The sequence below is a fragment of the Phallusia mammillata genome, chromosome 3 (genome assembly GCF_965637545.1).
Source record: "Phallusia mammillata chromosome 3, kaPhaMamm4.hap1.1, whole genome shotgun sequence".
Lineage (NCBI taxonomy): Eukaryota > Metazoa > Chordata > Ascidiacea > Phlebobranchia > Ascidiidae > Phallusia > Phallusia mammillata.
Genome location: NC_137254.1, coordinates 24,549,821 through 24,570,464, shown reverse-complemented (window position 1 = coordinate 24,570,464; position 20,644 = coordinate 24,549,821). Strand labels below are relative to the sequence as shown.

The 20,644-nt window shown below is 38.1% G+C and overlaps 2 protein-coding genes across 4 annotated transcripts; one reads left to right on the top strand and one right to left on the bottom strand.

The window, feature by feature from the left end:
- Positions 1–56: 56 nt before the first annotated feature.
- LOC145220224 (uncharacterized) lies at positions 57–4,154 on the top strand. Of its 2 annotated transcripts, XM_080087498.1 has the most exons (6): positions 57–1,893; positions 1,992–2,109; positions 2,459–2,578; positions 2,998–3,118; positions 3,352–3,442; positions 3,820–4,154. In XM_080087498.1, exons 1-6 carry the CDS (start codon positions 1,816–1,818, stop codon positions 3,949–3,951), a joined length of 660 nt encoding a protein of 219 aa, XP_079943624.1. In that variant the 5' UTR covers positions 57–1,815; the 3' UTR covers positions 3,952–4,154. The 2 variants fall into 2 exon arrangements, with proteins under 2 accessions (XP_079943624.1, XP_079943625.1); XM_080087499.1 differs by lacking the exon at positions 2,459–2,578.
- A 149-nt stretch (positions 4,155–4,303) lies between these two features.
- LOC145220222 (uncharacterized) lies at positions 4,304–19,662 on the bottom strand. 2 transcript variants are annotated; one of them, XM_080087493.1, is made up of 15 exons: positions 19,473–19,662; positions 18,665–18,706; positions 17,910–18,018; positions 13,856–14,032; positions 12,213–12,258; positions 11,965–12,096; positions 11,340–11,764; positions 10,746–11,143; positions 10,389–10,476; positions 9,903–10,061; positions 8,395–8,641; positions 7,912–8,079; positions 7,015–7,121; positions 5,787–5,936; positions 4,304–4,992 (listed from the first exon to the last, which is right to left on the bottom strand). In XM_080087493.1, the coding sequence occupies exons 2-15, from the start codon at positions 18,692–18,694 to the stop codon at positions 4,835–4,837; spliced, it is 2,394 nt and encodes a 797-aa protein (XP_079943619.1). In that variant the 5' UTR covers positions 18,695–18,706; positions 19,473–19,662; the 3' UTR covers positions 4,304–4,834. The 2 variants fall into 2 exon arrangements, with proteins under 2 accessions (XP_079943619.1, XP_079943620.1); XM_080087494.1 differs by lacking the exon at positions 18,665–18,706.
- Between the last annotated feature and the right edge of the window lie 982 nt (positions 19,663–20,644).

The following is a 20,644-nucleotide window of genomic DNA, read 5'->3' as shown; positions in this document are numbered from 1 at the left end:
TGCTGTTCAAGCCGCGGAACTGTCAGCAAATTTTATACCTGCGTAACATTTGAAGCTTTTTAGGCGGAAATGACGAGTTGCGAACACGTGAAAAGGCGTTGAGTTATGTCCAGTTTATTTTGTTGTTAAAGGAAATCATAGAAACACAAGTTTACGTGTTAGTCATCAGGTCCTAGATGACAACGTTAAAACGTAACACAGTAGAGGGTACAGTTGTGTAACGCATCATTTTGGCACATCAAGGGTTAGCATGCGATCGAATTTGCGCACTCGGAGCAAAGAGTTTATGGTATAGGTTTCTAAAAATGAATAAAAAAATAATGATATGAAAAACAACCGATTAGAAACTACACGTTACCTGTCTGATTAGTTCTTGCTCATAATGAGCCCGTTATCGAACAATTCCATGGCTGTCTTAATGCATGAATCCAATAAGCTATCTTTTCGGCATAGAACAGCACTTTCGCAGTCTCCACATGGCCCCAGTTCTTGCTTTGGTTAAGCCTATCCGATATTTCGCGACAAATCTAACCAAAATAGGGAGCCCAAAGCGAAATAAGAACAACAAACTTTAAGGCGTGCAACTTGCCCCTGCACACGGTTATGCAACACACATCACATTCAATGCAGCTCCAAACTATTTTTGGTTGTGTTGTTTACCTGCGGTCATAAAAGTAAAACTGGTAGCAAGTCCCGTGACAGATGGTCACATTGCTGACGCATTGTTGCACTTCGGGTCAGCATTTTAGTCACAGCAGGTGCTAGTACCATTCAAGGAAGTAAATTTCGTGCTTTGTCATTCTCTTTATTGGATGTCATACGAGTTGGTCCGAGTTTTCAGCCACGAAAAAAAGTTCATAACCGATGACGCTAGACATGATTTTGTGCCAATAGCCAGACAGATTTGGTTTCATGTAGCAATGTATAAACGGAACTGTTGTGCTTTAATGTTTGACGTTAAAATGGCTTTGGGGCCTTTGATTGGTATATATTTGCATTTTAAGCTTTTTTAACGTAGATAACGGTGCAGTATTGGAAGTATCTTCAACGAAAACGCTTTTACTTAGTCAGTGAACACATACAGAAGTCCACAGAAAGACTGTAAAATGGTATTTCCCTGTTAACAACAGTGTTAAATTCAGTTCCGGCAGCAACTTTGTGCACAACCAGTGTGTGTGTGTGTGTGTGTGAATCTATTTATTGTGGGTGGTAACAGGTAAAGCGATGCGTAGTTTGTAGATGAATAACTCTGCAGGTCAGATTTACTGTGTACACATTACTGACCTACGTAGTTTTAGTGTAGACTGAAGATCAAGTAGTCATTATTTTTAGGTTTAACAATGTGTTAGCTTTGCAATTGAGACCCAATACTGTTTTTGCGGCTTATGTAACATGCGCAGTAACAACTTTGCAATGCACAAGTGTGTGTTTACCAAGTTTTTTCTCAACCTTTCTGACAAACTCTTAAAACAAACACATCAAACCTTCAGCCAACCGTATACCTAAGCTAGAGAGGCAAGTTAATGCTGTTAAAACCAAAAAGAGTGTCAATAAGAGAAAAAATAACTGCAATTTGCTTTGTAACTGGTACACATACAATTTACAAAGCTGCTACTTGGGAGTCGTTATGACGCGTTTGAAATGACTAAATGGATGGCTTCCGCACACGCTTGTAGCTAACAATAGCTTACAGAAATTTCAACAATGGCCAAGCATCAAAACATGTGATTACGTTATTCCAGGTGACTACCACGTTTCACTGAAAATAAAACTTGCTTTTTGTGCTCAGAACAGCAATTTAACCCCATATATATCATGAATAGGGGTGGTATATTAGTGCTGTTAACTCTTTTGTTCAGCTTTGTTTCGAAATCCAAGCAGCAACCATGCACGGTTAGTGATAGTTTGCATTAAATTTTGTGTTGTTTGCTTGAAAGTCATCTTAGCCTGAACTATCAATCAGTGCACATAATTTCCTGCCTACGTTACAGAATTGGATTTCCGTTAATGAAACAGAATACGGCCAAACATACGTGCCAGTTACACATCCGGATGCCAACACAACCAGACCGCTTGGCTACATGATGTCAACTTACGAGTTTCAAGGGGGTATGTCCAAATTGCCATACAGTTGTACTGGTGTATTGATTTTGCTTTTCGGTATGTGTTAACTATGCTTTTCCGGTATGTGTAACTCAATTAAGAGCCTTCCAAGATGAACATTAATCATTAAACCAATCTAAACACCGTGGTAAATAACGCCTCAACAAACCGCTGGTTTTCCCCTTGCAAAACCCAAGAAAGAATTTAGGTTGTACGTTCAAATCCCACAAAAAGGATGTAATAATTGTTTGTAGACGCTGACTCCAAACTTAGGCGCTGTTTTTCGTTAGTAACAAAATTACGGTTGTAAATCTTGGAGGAACCCAATTAAACTCTTCGCGTTATGATTTCGTAGTGAAACCATGCTTTATCGTGAGTCCAACGGGTGGAAATGACCGCAAGATTGAAGTTGCTTGGGAAATGGAAAAATCTGGAACTTTGTGCTTCGCGGCTCAAAAAACTAACGTCAAGAAATGTAAGATCTAAAAAAAACGCTTGATCACCTATTAGGCTAGTTACCCAAAGAACCAAACAATATTAGCACTTCCTATAGCAACCAATATTGTTTCCTAAAACTAGGAGGCACCATTAAAACTCATAAATTGTGCCTCTCAAAATACAAGCTCACTGCCGTCTTACTTTCGTATATCTGTTTGGAATCAGAAAAATGATGTTTTCTTTGACATACGTGGTTCAAATTTAGCCCAATATCTAAATTACACTTGCTACCAAATGATTGATCCAGTCGGGAAAGCAGTTCCTCATTCGTGTTTGTATTTATTCGCAAACACCGCAAGTTGGGTGAGGCAATTCACAATCTGTGCAGTAACTCGCACGTTGCAAATTTGATGAATTTGTATTGGACTTTTGGCCAAGACTTGTTATGACATGTAGGTAGTACTGGAGTCACTGACAGCACTTGTGGGATTGTGCCAGGATCAACCGACTCAGTTACTTATGAATTTGACTGTGAAGGAGTTGGGTGCGAAGGTGGAATCAAATATTTCTGGTTCAGGTAATTTCTTAACATACCTGGGGACAGTAGCTCTGTGTTTGAATACTACCTATTTTCAAAACCCAAGAGTAGAAAAAAAGTGGAAAATGCAAAGTCCATAAAGATTCCGTGCAAAGTCCTTTGGACTCAAACACCTTGCGAGTTAATAGTTCATGCGATCGTATGAAAATTAAAACACTTCGACTATCTTACATTTAAAAGCCCAATTGATATTTGATGATGTTGGTTATAAGGTTCGTAGTTGAGAGCCCGCGGGCAGATGGATCCTATGATGAAAACTGGTGCGATAACAGGGACCTGCGTTTTCCCTCATCTCTTAAACAAGTAAGCATAGCTGTCTATCGTTATCTGTCTGTACCAAATGCACAAAGTCGCCAATTATGAAATACGTCAATGTTTTCTGTTGCAATATCTGAACTTTTCAAATGTCTGTATGGTCAAGAAAACTTCGACGAGGTCTCTTGTCTCCATTATTTTTAATCCCTTGCGTCGTAAAACAATTTTGATTTACAGACCGCGCCAGTTGCTAAATATCAACCCAATTTATAAGCCTATAGGAGAAAAATTCTAAACCGTCAAGTTTGCAAATAACATGTCAAAGCGGCAAAATAAGTTCCAATATATCTAATGCTGTGACAACACCTCGTGGTACAAATTAAATTGATCGTTTGAAACTAAAAATCTTTACCAACTCTATACAGATTCCAACTAATCTTCCTCCGCCGACAACCACAGCTACTACAAGTTCCTCAAACCGAGTCTTTGCAAATCCACTTTCACTGTTTGTTTTAGCTCTGTTGATGAATACCCTGACATGCTGTCTCAATATTTGATGTTTTTCATCTATATTTGAAATTACTTGCCAATTGCCGGCGATTTCAATGGTTTTAATCTTTCTAGGGTTGGGGCTTTGATTGTTGATCCAGTCAAGGCATTTAATCTTTCCCACTACATATATGCACAGTATCGTAACCGCGTTTTTAACCATTTTTACATTTTTGCCACTGAAATAACAACCATCGTGTGTTTTTTTTTATACTTTACCCTTCTTTTTGCCGTTACTACATATACAGGCTATCTTTTATAATTCTTGGATTACGTAGGATTGAAACCCCAAACACTATAATCTTCGTTTTTTTAGACAATGTTTTAAACCATACTTGTTTTCTTTGAGACTCAGAAAAGGGCGTTTTAGGATTTAAAGTTTATTGCAAAACACAAGAACAAAAAAATGTACAGATACATGATAAAGCGGTTGGGCAAGCATACAGGTTCATAGAAATAAAAGGAACAAAAGCAAAAACATGGACTTTTATCGTTGCTTAGGCACTTTATACTGTTTGTATCACACAAGTGTTGAATCCTAAATGCTACGTTATTGGTGTATACCTTCAAAATTGAAGGTACACTTTCATTTTAATGCAACGTTATGTAAGGCAGCTTTCAAAGATTGATCTATGGCTGCAGATAATGTAATTGCACATTTTCTAAAGGCAAATTTTAGCATGTGGACCAGTGTGATACCATGTTAGTTCCAAGGGAAAACAACCACAGAAAATCAAGAAAAAATAGAGGGCAACGAAGAAAGTATTACGCCTATCACAGTGCAGTTCCAATCAGAGCTGTCTCTTTTGTACTTTTAAGCGTTTACTTTCTCTTAGTGTACAAAAAGGTCACAAGGTTTACACCACAAGGTGGCGCAATGGACTAACTTTCTCATTGGATCGTTGTCATTACGTTAGTAATCCAATCGACAAAATACGACGTTCTCATGTAAACTGCCGGCTTTTTGGCTTCGGTGCCACACCTTCCCCAGCTGTAGACGCCATGAAGAACATATAGACCGTTTGATCGTGGACAGAACAGCGGGCCACCTATTTAATTAAAAAACATTTAAATATTGATGCCTTAATAGTTCTCATTTTGTCGACGATTTGTCGCAATGTTAAAATCTGCATTTCGAAACGCTTCATGTTGGCAAACAAATTGTGTCAGTGCAGAAACCCACAAAAACCTTTGTTGGTTTTCGTCCTAGGTTGGAAAACTACATACTACCAACCAAACAGTGTGTATTTTGAGAGTCGGTTGCACTTGCTAATTTCAAAGTAAAGATTTGTGCAAAATAGGTCATGTTTGCCAAAACAAAGTGGAAACATGATCGGAGCCCATAAAGAGGCATTTGCGAAGTGTGAAATTAGTCCGTAATTGCGGTTTATGCACATTGACGAATTCTTTCAACCTTGTCAGACATCAAAGCGGGCAGCTGTTTTTTTGCTACTGACCTTTCAGTCACCCAATGCGTTTATACGTTCGGCATTACCTCATGTATTTACACTAAGTATTTTCTTATCATCTTAAAACTTTATTTTGCTACATGAGATGTTGTGTTTTTACCGACAAGCAATTGCAGGCGAAGGTCCGTGGAATTGGTCCATTTGCAAACATGAGAAAAACTAATCTGGGTTCGAACCCCGTGACAAAAAAAGTAAAACATACTCATGTTTAGTACTTTCAGGTTTAGTTGCACTGTTAACCCATTGGTTCTTAAATGGTGCACCCCAAGATCAGGAAAATTATATTATATGATCCTTAAAGTGAAATGATGTTTTTTCCATATTACTATAGTGTTCATAAAGCGCTTCGATTTTTTTTAATAGTAATTAAATACCTGAATCTCCCTCGCAAGGATCGTTGTTAAGTGATCCTGCACACATCATACAAGCTCTTATAACGCAATTCCTCCAATCGGGTTGATTACACTGTTGATTAGATATAAGGGGAACAGAAATCTGCTTCAGAACAGTTGAGTAACCGGTACCTATACAAGAAAGATAAACCATTTAAAACCACTAAGAGTTAACCACTATGCTAAACACTGAGCAAATTGTTCAGCCTTTAAATGCGTTTTGTATCTTCACAGGAAATCAAATTAAAGTCCTTAGAATTTCGTTTGATTAAAATTTTCGCTGACCTTCAGTAATTCGCACGTATATAGGACGTTTAAGTTTTTTTGGGTGTGAAGTTTTTTTTCTTACTAGTGTTTGTATGCACACGTTTACCCATAGCGGCCTTGTAGACCAAAATCACACACTAAATCTATCTGGTCAATATATAATTTTGTAGTTTGTTCTCGTATGGTCACCACTATACAAGGTAAGCCACGTCTTGACACTTCTCTAGCCGATAAAGGAAACGAGTACACGGAATTAATCGTTGGCGATGGAGCAATTAAAAGTTACAGTCATGGTTGTAATTGTACTGTTGATTGGTTGCTGAGAACGTTGAGTCACTTCCAACTAACTGCTAAGTGATAACATAATGTTAAAGTATGGTAAAAACATTTGTTGATTTGTCAGGTTAAGTCATGTTCCCAAACAGAACCATTGGTTGGTCCAGGTTGTAAAATATGTAGGTTTCGCAATACAACTACACATTTAATCAATTGTCAAACATAGTCGCATTTGAAATTCGCCTTTGAAACAGAATGAACGCCACCTTGAAGTAAAGATCGTACAGTTCCTAAATTTTCAAAACCTGAACTGCTCTACGATTTAACATCAATAACTTTGAGTGGTAAGGAATTATTCCATTCACGAGTCAAATTAAAGCACTTGTCAGCTCGCGCCGGACTGCAAATTTCTGGTGATTTCCAACGACTCTGCTTAAGATTTTTAAGCCAAAACTTCTTAAAAATGATAATTCACCACTTGGCTTTGGCTGAAACTACTGGTAATACCAACTTATGTGCTTCAAACCAATTTGACCTTTTCAAGAGGTTCAAAGACTAAATACATTTTAGTCAGAAATTGCTGGTTGGTTTAAGGGCGGCGCCATAAACTTAATACTAATTAGGTTTCACTGTTGGTGGTCTAAATGCTTTAAACTATATCTCTTACCTTCCGTAGACCCCCATCCAAGCATAATGCAATTTCGGTTTGGATCTGGCGATTCATTTAACGCTGGAATTGACGCGGGAGAAACATATATTGTAGAAGCCGCTGGTCTGCGCAAATGTAAAAATTAGGTTTGTTAAATATTTATGGATATAATAGATTATGGTTGATTTCGATCCATACCAATGACTGGTTAAAGATTACTTCAAAATTTTAAGGTAATGGTGTATGGTTGTTTGGAGAGTTGAAGACGGTTTAAAACAATGTTTGTTTGATCTTAAATCTAGCCATGATGTACAACAGTGCTTTGTGTTGAAAAACGCAGCTAATAACTTTGTAAATCGGCTTCAAAATAAACCTATTAGGGACTACAAATAACTACAACCATGGCAATTGGTCTTGGAAAACACCGTAAAAATTTAAATTGACCTTGCATTATGTCAATGTCTTTGGGGTGGTTATTATGGAATGAAAACAACCGCCGTAATTACTATGTCTACAGATATAAATACTACATTTTTCGAAGTGTAAAATAGGCTTTCAGGTGAGGTATGGGCATGAGGGACGGTAACAGCGCGGCTATTTTGGGAATGGTTGAACTATAAGTGGTAATTAGTGCTGCCAAATTAGGTTTTAACCACAAAAATTGCACATATCATTCTCAGGCAAGATTCGTAAGGCTGCTTCAAGTGCCGTAAACAACTTTACCCGGCTGTAGCCTGCAAAAATTGGCCCAATAACAAACTTCACTGCGTCTACTACATACAGCGCTGCTGCAAAGCCTGTGTTTATAGCCTTGGAAAAAGCACTAGGTCGATTGAATCTATTTGCAAAAATCTCAAAAAATTCCCTGTGACACACAATCCTACTTCAATGCTACATGTATTAATTTTGACTTACTTTTGAAGCCTGATCAGGGCCATATCGTTCTGTCGTGGTCGATCAGGCGACGACTTGCAGTGGTTGTGATGGCAAATCACGTGACTTACGCCAATCTCCTGTTGACCCACGTCACGGTATAGCGCTGATTTTCGGTACTTTCCCAGAATAACCACCAACTCTCGGGACCTGTAAAAAGATGCATTAGATTCCATCAAAACAGATAAATGATCGCATATTAAAGTCCAAAGTGGTAGATTGAACTGTAGTTTGCTTGCAATTTGCTCCCTAAATCTAGAGTATTACCGGTCAGACATAGAACTTCAGAACCCAGGCTGAAAATTACACCGTCAAATCTTCTTTAATTTTTTTAGTGAGTCTATTCACAGCAAGCCCCTGTACCTAGTGTACAACAAATCGCAAATTCAAGAGAAACTTTCCCTTTGCATCATTTGATTGTATTATTCTGTTCTCCACACTTCAAACCTTTTGCTGTAATCTTACCTGAGGTTAGTATTACAATACTCGAGCACGCAATGGGCAGCAGTCAAGACCCACTGGCTATCAATGAGGGTCCCACCACAAAACTGGTCCTGGTAAACTCCACGGGCCAAGTAGGCGACAGAATAACGGAGTTGTCCAGCCGGACCTCCACCAACAATTCGGGGTAATGGTGCAGCTCTATGTGTAAGACTTCTTCGAAGAGTAAATTCGCAGCAAGGGGCATATGGGTCCGCACGGCAACAAGAGTCTGAAACCAAACGTTGGTTTTATTAGTTCTATTAAGTGAGGCACAGGTTGATGCTATTGGAGTTGCATCAAGTTTTCGCATTGTGGCACTCTACACAGTAAACTATAGTGATATTTTTCTGTTATATGTTGCGCTCAAGACAAGAGCAGTTGGATTATATACCACATGTGTCGTCTTAAACTCTTTGCTTTTGTACATCGGAATGTAATGGCCGCACACCGAGGCGAAGAGTTTAAATGCAACCGTGCTATGTACCCGACAAAAAAAAACGTACCACAGACATAACCCAGGTTGAACTCTGCGATATGGCATTTGCCTGTCTAACCTGTAAACATGTTTGTATGTGAACTTTCTGTTCAAACTGTTTGACTGCAAAATTGTTGATCATAAGCAAAAAAACAAACATAAGAGTTTTGACGTTGCATTGTCAACAACAACTCGCATTTTAAAACCCAAGGCATTGCCATTTCTGTGGATGTCAGTCATACGACAAACGTTCTCGCCGACCCTATAATTTGCGTCATGCAACGCAGTGCATTGGAGGATCAAATTGCAAAGCACCCACAACGATACGACTTTTGACAACTGATAAGGTACTGATACTGCATGCTGTGCAGTCAACAAGATAACGTACCTTAGGCAGTTCCCCCTACGTGCGTGATAAGCATCAAAATATACGCATTGCCTGCAGTTGAACTCTGATGCAATAGGTTGATTCAAGGTTGTACGCGATTTCATGCATTGGGTACCCGAGTTGTTTGTCCAATTTTCAAATATGATTATCACAGTGCCTCTCGCCTAGTGTTATGGTTATGCGTCGAATCACACACAGTTTGATGTGGGGTAAACATTTGTTTCATAGCATTGCTGCGTCAGGTAAATATTAAGATTAGGTTTATGGGTTTTGGGAGAAAAGGCTTGTGCCTGCCAAGCCACCTGGTATTGAATAGAGTATTTTGCTAAGGTGCGTCGTCACGAACGAGTAGAGAGTTGTGAAATTAAAATGCTTGAAAATAGCAGCACGTGTCGCGAGATTGCACGCACTTAAAATAGATTTTGGGTACAGAATGTAAAAAAATCCAATACCCCAGAGGCATAACGCTGCAGGATAAAATCAAGTCTAAAAAGTACTACAAAATTAGCCACAAAAGAAGCGTTCTTGTGTGTAACCTTTGGTCCTAAAATTGTTAAACTATGTTTCTTGATTCCAGTGGTGTTTGATACCCACCACGAGAGAAATTTGATAATAGTGTTTTCTAACCTTGTTCGTCAAGTTTACATCTCGACGTTACTTGCTGTCTCTGCTTTTGCTGCAAATCCCCGATAAGTTTGAGTAAAACAGCCAAATCTCTGATGGCAGACTGACCAGGTCCGATAGGTAGTGTTGGCTTTGGTGTTGGAGCCGGTTGTGGTGGAGCTCCTGCAAATAACAGCGATTTACTTCAAATTCTCCTTTAGTACTTAAAGTACAAGAGTGCTGTAAACTGACTAGTACTGTAGGGCATTTTATTTGTTCCTGCGGCAATAATGGACAGTAAGTTTCAAATGTTAAAAGAATACAAACAATAAATGTCAAGCAGCACAGGTGTACCACTCAACACCAAATGTTGACTTTCTTGTTTTGTTGGATCACGTTTAACTCTTTAAGACAACTCGCTGCAGCGAAAAACAGATAATCAAATCAGCTGTTACACAACTTTCACTTAGACCATAAGTGGTGTGTTTAGGCGTTTTGTGAAATCCTTACCCAATAAAAGTAGACGACCTTGGTCAATTTCGTTTTGCGTATTGAATGGCGAATGGTTGTCGGGAAATGGAGGCAATATGTCCGAATCCTAAAGAAATGTCAGACAGTTATCCGGTGATGAGTAGCATAAGTGTTGCAAACAGAAGATAACAACTATCTCGCTTTGCACGTCTGCTAGATCCATTGCATATAAAGTTTGCATATTGCTTTTATAAATGTTGTTGTTAAAACCAATGCTAAGGTATTAGATTAACTAAGGTTTCCAAACGACGACACCTTACCTGACATAGAAACAACTTCGCATATGGAACTTAAACAGCTGACTAGCATGCAAGACAAAGAATTGATAATACTTACTGTGGTCGTGGAAGTTGTAGTAGGAGTTGTTGTAGTGGTCTGCGTTGCAGTGACTGTTGTTGTTGAGCTTTCCGTGGGGGCTGTAGCAGCCTCTAGGACAAGCTGTTGTAGCCACAACGGTTCAGTTTCTTCCATAGTAGTGGTAGTGGTGGATGAATCTGGGATTTCAGATGAGTCTGGGATTAAAGTTGTAATGTTGTCTGTATCTGATGAATCCCAGTCTGTATATGATCCCAGTCCGGAAATTTCTTGCTCAACCATTGCCCGAAAACTTGAATCGTTGACAGGAACGTTGGTTTCAGATGGAATTAGGGAATCTTGTGGCAACGGTGGAACCAAAAGCTCGTCCTCTGAAAAGCTGTTGTCTGTGTTTCGTCTTGCAGGGTCGTTTTCGTTTTCTGTGAGTTAAGGCAGGCTTAGAATTGTTGTTTCATTCATATGCGAAAGGTTTTTTCATATTTTTTGGACTCAAAAGTAATGGTTGAGAGGACTCTAACATTTGTACAGATGTTATTCAAAACCAAAAGTTGAAATTGGAACCGTACACAGCCGTGTCCTAAACTCAGATGTGCAAACATTTACTATTTCACTTACCTTCGTTTAACTCTGATGTGACTACGTTTTCGCGAGTCAAGGGGTTATCTTCTGGCAAAGGTGGAGACACCAGAGTCGAAGACTTGTGAAAACACCAGGTTTTGTTCTGGACTCCATGATCCCAGCAACATCCTTTCTTCCTACATCCAGGAGGAGTAATCCCAGGAAATCCACATTCTCGTCGTATGTCGGCCGCATAGTCGCAAAACTCGTGACCCGTTGCTGGGCTACCAACACCACGTGACACAGGGGCTTCCTCCACAAACACAGATGACGGCTGAACTTGCACTGTCACGGGAGATCCCCGCTGAGGAAGTGTTTGAGTGGGCGGTTTCGGGGCGTGGCTTGGCGACGATTTGTTTTTGCCTGAGTCACCGCTTTCCAGCAACGCGAACAACTCCAGTATTTCCAGATATTGTTCAGGCCTATCAAGGTATAACAGACCTTTAATCATTTGGGTAAGAATAATGCTAGATTTACACACGTTTGTCATTACTTCTATAGTCACAGTAAACGTTATACCAATCCCTCTTGAGCCATGCTTTAACTTAAACGGATTCTTAAAATACTTTTGTTTAACTCTGTTGCCCATAACAACAGGTAAATGACCTAGCGTTGAACTCACAGTCGAAGTAGAGATGTTTGGCTTCTTGCTGACGGTATAACTTTAACAGTGGTTGTACGCCTGGTAGTTGTCGTTGGTTTCGTTGTTGTTGTTGTTGTTGTGGTCGTCGTCGTTGTTGATGTAGTTGTTGTGCTAAAATATTACATGCGAATTAGGTACTGTATAATAGAGCCTTTGAGATTTTAAAACTTAAACACATTAGCTGTACAACCTTGCAAATACCTATTCGCCACGAAATGATGGATTACCTTTTCGGCTTTACTGATGGTAGATTGTTTCGTTGTGCAAGTGGATCTAAATTGAAAAAAATATGTGTTATTTACATGTTTTCTTTTAGATTCTCTTTTAGACTATACACAATGTTTTCTACAGAAAAACAAAACAAAGGAACATCGACTCCCTTACGATTATCCTGCTTTGTTAGGACCGGATATTTCCAAACATGGCTTTGACGCCTTTTTGACGCTCAAAGTTGGCGCCGCTGTGTAATTTGCTACAAATCAAGCACTCAGGGTGGATCACAACCATAACAACAACAAGACAGACGGCGACAATATTAACAAACAACCTGACGGGCTTTAGAAATCGTCTTTGGTCGTTGGGGGTCGTAAAGTCTCGTGGCTAGCCCGAACATATATAAACGATAAACCTTCATTGGGATTTGACAGGATACAGCGGTAAAGTCAAATGCCCGTAAAACGTTGATGACTTATACGTAAATAGAACACCGCGGCTGTTCATATACAAGGACTTGACTTTATATATATATGGTTCTTAATGATGATTTTACGATTACAGACATACCTATCTAAACTTTATGCTGATGATATGAAATGTACAGGCGGTTTCGTTGTCATTAAATTGATAACTAGAGCCTATAGGAACAGTGGATACGGCTTTACTAAGTAGTTGGATTGAAACGAAAATGGACAAGATACTGTATGTTGAAATAAAAACATACTATATTACAAACGTTTCGTTCGCAGTAATCATTATCAATGGGTGACTTAAGTTAACTTAACACACAGCACTATACAGCAACTGGTAACAATTCTGCATCGTGTCCCAACTACAAAATAGGATCTATGGTAGTGCCATTTTTGGTAACACAAACTTTGAAGAAGTGATTGCACTGCAAAATGTCCAAACTGTCCTTTCACATGACAGCATGCCAAATCATTCTTTTGGACACAGATTTAAACCTTTACATCAATTAGGACTTTGAACAGTTGCGCAACGATCAGATGACTTCATTTTCCTTGAATTTCAGACTTCGTGTTGCCACAATAGCTGCAGCCGAAGCCATAGAGATTGCATTATCGGATGCACAGAACGTGACAGACAGTTTTCCGACTGAAAGCGACTTTTATATTTAAATTTGTCAACGTCGCAATGGCATGTTTATGTCTCAGGGCCATTTACAACAACGTGAATGCAAATCGGGATAAAATTTCTCCGAATAACAGGAAGATGTTTTTTTTTGCCAACCGTTTCTTTTGAAGAAGTCATTTGCTGCAATCAAACGAAGTTTTTTCAAATGTACGTTTGTGAGCTTGCTATAACACTACAGGGCTCAAAAAACATCCATGGTTATTGAATGTACGTAAACAACCGTTAAACAAAAACATTAAAACATGGCAAGTTTATTCTTCGAACTTTGAAATGAAAACTAATGGTGTTTGCATTTGACTTCACAATAGCCTATTCTGTTATATATGTCTTATAATGTCTTATATATGATGGACCAGAAATATAGTGTGGTTATCACAGAAGTTCTTGTTTAACAAATTCACATAATTATTTTTCTTTGATTTTCACCATATTAATTAGGCCTGCAACAAGTTTATGCTATAACTATTATAAAACCAATCACATATTTCCAAATACCAACCTATTTCCATATGAAAGCACATTGGGCCGTAGAAGACGAATTGAAAACAGCAACCTAGCCTTTGACAAGCAGCAGCAGAAATAAAAATTCCTCCACATGATCTTCTGTACCGCCAATGCACTGCACATGTCATGGGCAATCCTTCAGAATGCGAGGATCCGCCAAATCTATACATTCCTGGAACAAAATAATTTGCCGGGTAAATTTATCTGATTTTTGCTTACTGTACATTATTAAGCAGTTTGTAAAACAAACCAATGCTCGCTTTAACTGATAGCAGCGAACTAGCGGTCATTTGCCATTGCTTTTTGAACTTTAAAAGCCGCATCTAATTGTGATCGAAGTTGTAAGTAAACAGAACGTAGCGCAGGTGGTGTTACGAAACTAGCACAAATTTTGTAATTTAAATCAATTGAGGTACACCCACATTCGTTTTCTGTAGGAACAAACAACCATCAAATGACCTATCACCAAAAATGGCACGCTTTGTAACTTTTACTGTGAAATGTTGTACATTTGGTTCACTAAATGGAAAGAAAAGATACCAATACGCAAAAGGTGTTGCTAGGAAGTGCTTTTTCGTTTCGTTTTAAGGTATTTAACTAACTCTCAATTATTACCAGCCGTTATTAGAACACGACGTAATGCACTTAATCCAATTGCGCTTTAGGCGTCATGTACTAAATGCCCACTCCAAGCCAGTGGTAATTAGACAACGGCGCTACGTCATCCACTACGACACAATTAGTGAATATCCATGTGGTTATCGGTAACAAGAAAATGTACAATACACAAACCAATGAAAATCGTATGGTCCAATTTAAAGTCACAATAATTTGGTTAATGACAGCAAATTACTTGTTGTTTTGCGATTAATAAATAGTTTGTTTGGGTTAGAAAATAAAAAAAGAAATTAATCCATTTGTTTGAAACAAAAACTTTGTGAAAAAAGTTAAACGGTTTCTCTAGATTAGAGCAAAAAACTAGTTTGTGGAAGTGTCACCGATTGCGTTTTAAGTGTGATTTGACCAGGTTTTGTTTACATGCAGTCGTACACCGTGTAATTTTGACTCGCCCTGTAGAATACCGCGAAATGAAGCGATGGCCGTTCGTCACCATAACAATGTTTAGTTTTGGGTGGCACCAGAGGTGACTGTAAGTATATGCCTGTATCCATCACAGCAAAGACTTTGTTTGGACGCACACAAACAGAGACTGTAAAATCTAGATCCAGGCGTGAAAAGTTTTGACCTTTTTTCAAACCTTGTGCCACATCAGATAAGGTTTTCATTTAAACTGCTAAGCGTCGATTTTGACACGATTGCGATAGCGTGCTATCAAGTTGCATATTGGAATAAAGAACTACATTGTGTAAGCCTATTTAACCGGAACTTCTAATATCGGAAAATATCTTTACATTTAAAGCAAGTTTTGTTGAAAAATACTGAAAATTGACTAGAAATTAGCTTGGTTGTAACGTAAGTACCAGATCACTTGTACTGTGTGAATATGAAGTGTTGTACATGTTACTACAATAATCGTTGTTGTTGTTAGAACCAAAAGTATCCTATCACTTAAATTTGTTTCATAAAGGTCATTGATACGTTTTAGAGTGTTGTTTTGCACTAAAATGTAACATTGCATTTCAGTATAGCTGCAAAGCAACAGCATGTCGCCTATACGCAGGGTTGCCATCGACTTGAAACCAAAAATAAGGACAACCGAAAAATATTTTTTTTATACGAAACAAAACAAACGTTTTTGAACGAATCTTTGCATTTATACGAGCCGTGCCATATACTTGGCCAGAAACAATCTGTTCCAGCAGTTCTTTGTTCGTAGAAAATACTTCGTGCGTCTCACAACAGCTCAGGTCAAGGTTTACTTTTACTTGTAGCAGGGATTTGACCAGTACTTGTTGAAAATAAGAGATAAGATGGACTCAAGTCAAAAATAAGGACATTTTTATTAGAAATAAGGACAATTAACTTTTCTAAGATATAGCCCTTCAAAATAAGGACAAATCTTAGAAATAAGGACGGTATGGCAACCCTGCCTATACGTGACAGGCATTTTTGTTACATAACTCCAAATCCAACCATGTTTATCCGTCTGAAGGTGCACAAAAACGTAACAATGCTTGTACGTGTTTTTATGTTTGCATTTCCAATGACTTATCAGATTGCATCGAATAAATTCCAGGCTAATCTGTTTGCCAACGATAGCAGTGACCTGTTACAGTGACCCAATAACAAACACTTGCATTTGAAATGAACACAAGCGAAGGTTAACCGAGAAAAATCCTTACAATGTTGCGCATTCAACGTGTCATGTGTTCTTAGAATTCGCCTTCCGTGTTCAAGCAAATTAAAGTATTTCCCCTTGGACTGTTTGTTTTTCTTTGTCGGGCGTACACAGTGCTTGTGTATGTTATTGAACGTATGACGTCATACGCCGTTACTCCCATTACTTCTAAACGGTGACGTGGTGAGGCAAACGATTAGTTTTGTTGGCCAGCGAAGTATTAGACGGCTTAATGACTCACAAGGGCGCATGCTTACATGCTTTGATGCAGTCGAAATAGAAATGAAAAAATGACACAGGGCGGTGAACTCCCTAAGCTTGTCACGTGACATGTAAAAATTAAGTTGTTTGGGGTTGTGTACATTTTAACAATGTAAATGTGGGGTATACTATGTGGGAAGTACGCATAATAAATTGAGACAGAGGGAACCGTTAAGGTAGTTGCCATAGTTTAATATAATACCTAAACTCAACAAGTGTTGTACAAGTACAAAATTTAGAAGTGCCAACGAACAAAGCGCCATGATATGAAAACTTTATCTTTTAGACCTAAGTTAGATAAAATACTTCTTTTTCGACAAAATAATGCCTTCATATGTAAAAACAATGTCATGATTGTGCAATTTTTAAAAACTGGTATGGGTCCGTTCACGTAAAGCCCCTGCAACCGACCAAAAATATTTTAAGAATCTGTTTCCATTTGAATTTTTTTTCGAAATTCGAGTCATGTTAAAAACCCATTATTACACAAATAAAATCGAAAATCGATTAGTGAAAAACGAGCTTTCATCATCTCAATGCAAACAAGATGTATCGTTCTGGCAACTGCAGTCATCCCCAATATAGAAACACATGGCAAATTGCCTTTGTTTTGCTTAATTGCGCTAATAATTGCAGCAGAAAATTGCAAACGGAACTAAACTGGAAGACCCCCGTTAATTGCACGTGCGCGGTTGGAAGCTTATTGAATGGCGAGTTTTTATTTACCCGGCTTTTGCCGAATACGGAAATGTCAACACATACGACAATTTCGGCGAATCTCATGCAATTGCGTGACTTGGCCACGGAGCAACGGAGTGCAAAAAATTGCTGTTCCATGTTTCAATGCTGCGAAAATTTTGCACGTAATAGTTCGACGATTTTTGAGTTATTTAGGTTTAGGATGAAGAGAATAGCATTTAATTTTGTCATTATTTCCAAGAAAGGCAAATAATTGTTTCGTTACAGAAATGCGTGGTTTCATATTTAGTAGGCCTAATTTTAGCTTTTTGACTAAACTACTATTATTTAAAGATGATAAAAACTGCTATATTTTATTTCCTTTAAATCATTTTTTGAGGATAAATCATTTGTTGTATACCTTCGCATTTTGTCATATAAGTTATTTTAAAAGTGTTTGTGGATTTTAATTTCTTGTACACCTCAAAATATACACATCTTACAAATCGATATTCTTGAAAATTGTCTGTAACACGTGTAGTAAAAGCGATGTATTTTGTGTTTCGATATAAAAAGCTTCCTTTTAATCGATTTTTAAAAAATAAGAGTTTTTCGTTCTTAATGTATAAAAACCAAAACAAATTGCCCTGGATGAAAAAAAGATCATATCAACAGCCAAGGTCGTGCCTCTCAGCCCTAGTCTAATAAAACGTGCAGTTTTGCAATTATGGGAGACGTCTCCGAAAGTCCCGGTTAAAACAGTGAGAGATTTTATCGCCTCAGTTACCCATAAGAACGCCGTAGACCTTACCTTCGGCGATTGGCGTAGCATGGAAGATCTGAAGAATGAATAAGAAAATCGAAAGAGACGTTTTTTGAGACCCATTGTACCTCATACTGTCAACTTGTCCGCAAATTACCTGCAATTGGAGAATTAGAGTTAAGAATCCCATTGCGTTTGGGTTGAAATTTAAGCCTGTAGGTATGGGGTTACTCAATCGCATGTACGGTTTAAAGCTTCGTTTTGTTCACATGCGTTATACTTAAGCTCATCCATAGATGCGATCTAGCTTAAAACAAAACCATTTATTGCATATTTTCCTGAAAACGTGGATAAGTATTTAGTTTTACAAATGTAATCAACCACTCTTTTTCAGGAAATTTGCCAAAGTAAATCAATTTCGCCAACTATTTATTGACACATCATAATTATTAATCTCATTTGATTATTTATTCCTCTTTTTGTGCAAACTATAAGAGAATGACCCAGCAAAATTTGCAAATTTAATATTTTTTGACCTTAAAACATTTCGATGTTGCAAAAATGAGTCACGATCTTAATATAGGTCTTGCACGATGTAACATCATCGCTGTTCACGAGAGAACACGTTATTGAATCCTTGCAACTGCTATAATATTCACTTTATTTGAACTGTGCATGCCCCGTTTGCATGGGATATTATCCAATGTAATAAAAAAGCGAAACAATGAAACCAGAAATGAATATAGTTAAATTGCCAGTTTTGCTTGATCTGAAATGACATTTCAGAGCTTAATAAAACTTACTTTGAAATCAAAACTGTAATTATGTTCCATAAAGCGATGTTCCTGGTAACAATACAACAGGTTTAGTACCCAAAATGAAGGGATATTGCAGGGGTTATATGACACTGAAAATCTAATGTTTTCCTTTTGCGACTATGTTTACTAGCGAAAGTAAGTCCGATAGCAAGGTTTTCATGTTGTTATCAAAGCACGTGGATTTGTTTGACCCCGTGTGATTAAAATTGCAGTTTATGGCAACAACTTACGTGTCCGCACAGTGCAATATAACATTTCAAGTAAATTATCTGACATAATTTCCAACGCTTTGGGATCGTATGTACCACTGCAGTACTTTGAATGTATGTAATATGATTGCACAGGAGTGGCCAACACGTTTATATTGCCAATTTACAACATTGCACTAGATAATAGTTACAGCATTGCTTTACCCATGGAATCTTCTTGCAACTACTCTACATTTTAATGATACACAGTGACATTTTTTAGGTTTTGAGGATTACCGCACCCGGACAATTTTAATGCCACAGTCGATATGCAACTATTTTGTTAAGCATTGATTTAAATGCTACCTTTACTCTGTTTGCATATTGTTAGCTAGGTGTGGAAAGAAACGCATTTTAATTTCCAACTTGTAATAAGTGCGCCGAAAATTTATCTGTGAATATGCTAATATACACTTAAATTTGTACTAAGCAGTCGACAACGTCAAACAACTTAATCTTTTGTGCAAAAGCAATAGATACAATTAATGTAGAAAACTAAACTTCAGTGTTTAAAAACTGTATACGAAGTTACAAAAAATGCTTACCTATGCAAATGAGTACGAATCGTATGCCCTTGTAAACTTCAGTATTTCCAACTTGAAAGCTGCAATGTTTTTTTACCTCAAATGCTTGGTAGCCGCCCACAGCGTTACCAGCAGCAACAGATTGTCGATACTTCAATTCTGAGATGTTCACCGCACGGGTGATGTTCTAAAACTGCTTTGCGAGGAATCACAATGCGTGTCTTGTTTTTATACACCAGCCCGAGGCGCGTTTTTCGTGTCGCTTTCCTCGACTTTGTACAGTTGCTTGGGGACCGTTAAATTTCGATTTTCCTCGAGTCATCAGTTCGCGTATTCGCCAAAAAAACGAAATTTGCCATATTCAAAACATCGCACACATTTGTTCAAATAACGTAATTTAGAATTATACCTAATGCCGATTTTAGACCTAATTCTAAATGGTTGGTTACAAAATGTGGTGTTATCTGTTATTCGCGTCTTTTCTGAATTGCCAAAGTGCCCAAAAGTGTCCTCTAGGGCTAGGCAGCCGTTTTAGCATGCAAACAAGAACAATACATTGTAAGTTTGATCGTTAAACATAAAGTGTGCTGGCCTTAGAATGAAGTTTAAAAAATACTGATAGGCTACCGTGGACAGCGCTTTATTCTGTCCACACAGAACAAATCATAAAGGTTGGCAGTAAGGTTTAAAACACATTCGTTTAACAAACATTCTGCATGTGCGTAGCCTATAAACCTACATTGGAAACTTACACAGATGTTTGTAACTTAACGAAAAAGCCTTAGCAAAGATTTTGTAAAGCGCCAATGTTTAGGTTCTCTGGTGTGCCCCAGGGCTGTATTACGATCATGGTACCTGTCTTCGAAAAATGTCTAAACGTTATTGTTTCCGATGATTGATGTAAAACAAAACCGTTGTCCCAATTTCCTACAGTGAAAAACTCTTTCAAGTCAATTACAAGAATTTCATTCAAGCAAAATAGCGTAACAAGCAATTTTACGCGTATTGTAGAGCAGGGGTCGGCAACCTTTTTTGCACTGCGGACCGGTTTTGAAAGTAAAATTTTATCGCGGACCAGTCTTCAAAAAATTACAAATATTTACCAATGAAAACGCCTAAATTAGTTTATCATCCCTGGGATACATGGGCAAAATGCTTCATAGCATTTATTCTGGAAAATTATGCGGCCCGGT

Bases quoted from the DNA above. Each gene is read 5' to 3' on its own strand.
- LOC145220224 (XM_080087498.1), top strand. From the start codon at position 1,816: ATGAATAGGGGTGGTATATTAGTGCTGTTAACTCTTTTGTTCAGCTTT. The intron at 1,894-1,991 runs GTTAGTGATAGT...CCTACGTTACAG, and splicing joins CCAAGCAGCAACCATGCACG to AATTGGATTTCCGTTAATGA. The intron at 2,579-2,997 runs GTAAGATCTAAA...TATGACATGTAG, and splicing joins AAAAACTAACGTCAAGAAAT to GTAGTACTGGAGTCACTGAC.
- LOC145220222 (XM_080087493.1), bottom strand. From the start codon at position 18,694: ATGGAACATAATTACAGTTTTGATTTCAAA. The intron at 14,033-17,909 runs GTAAGGTCTACG...ATTTTGTTCCAG, and splicing joins TGCTACGCCAATCGCCGAAG to GAATGTATAGATTTGGCGGA. The intron at 10,062-10,388 runs GTAAGGATTTCA...TGTTATTTGCAG, and splicing joins AGGTCGTCTACTTTTATTGG to GAGCTCCACCACAACCGGCT.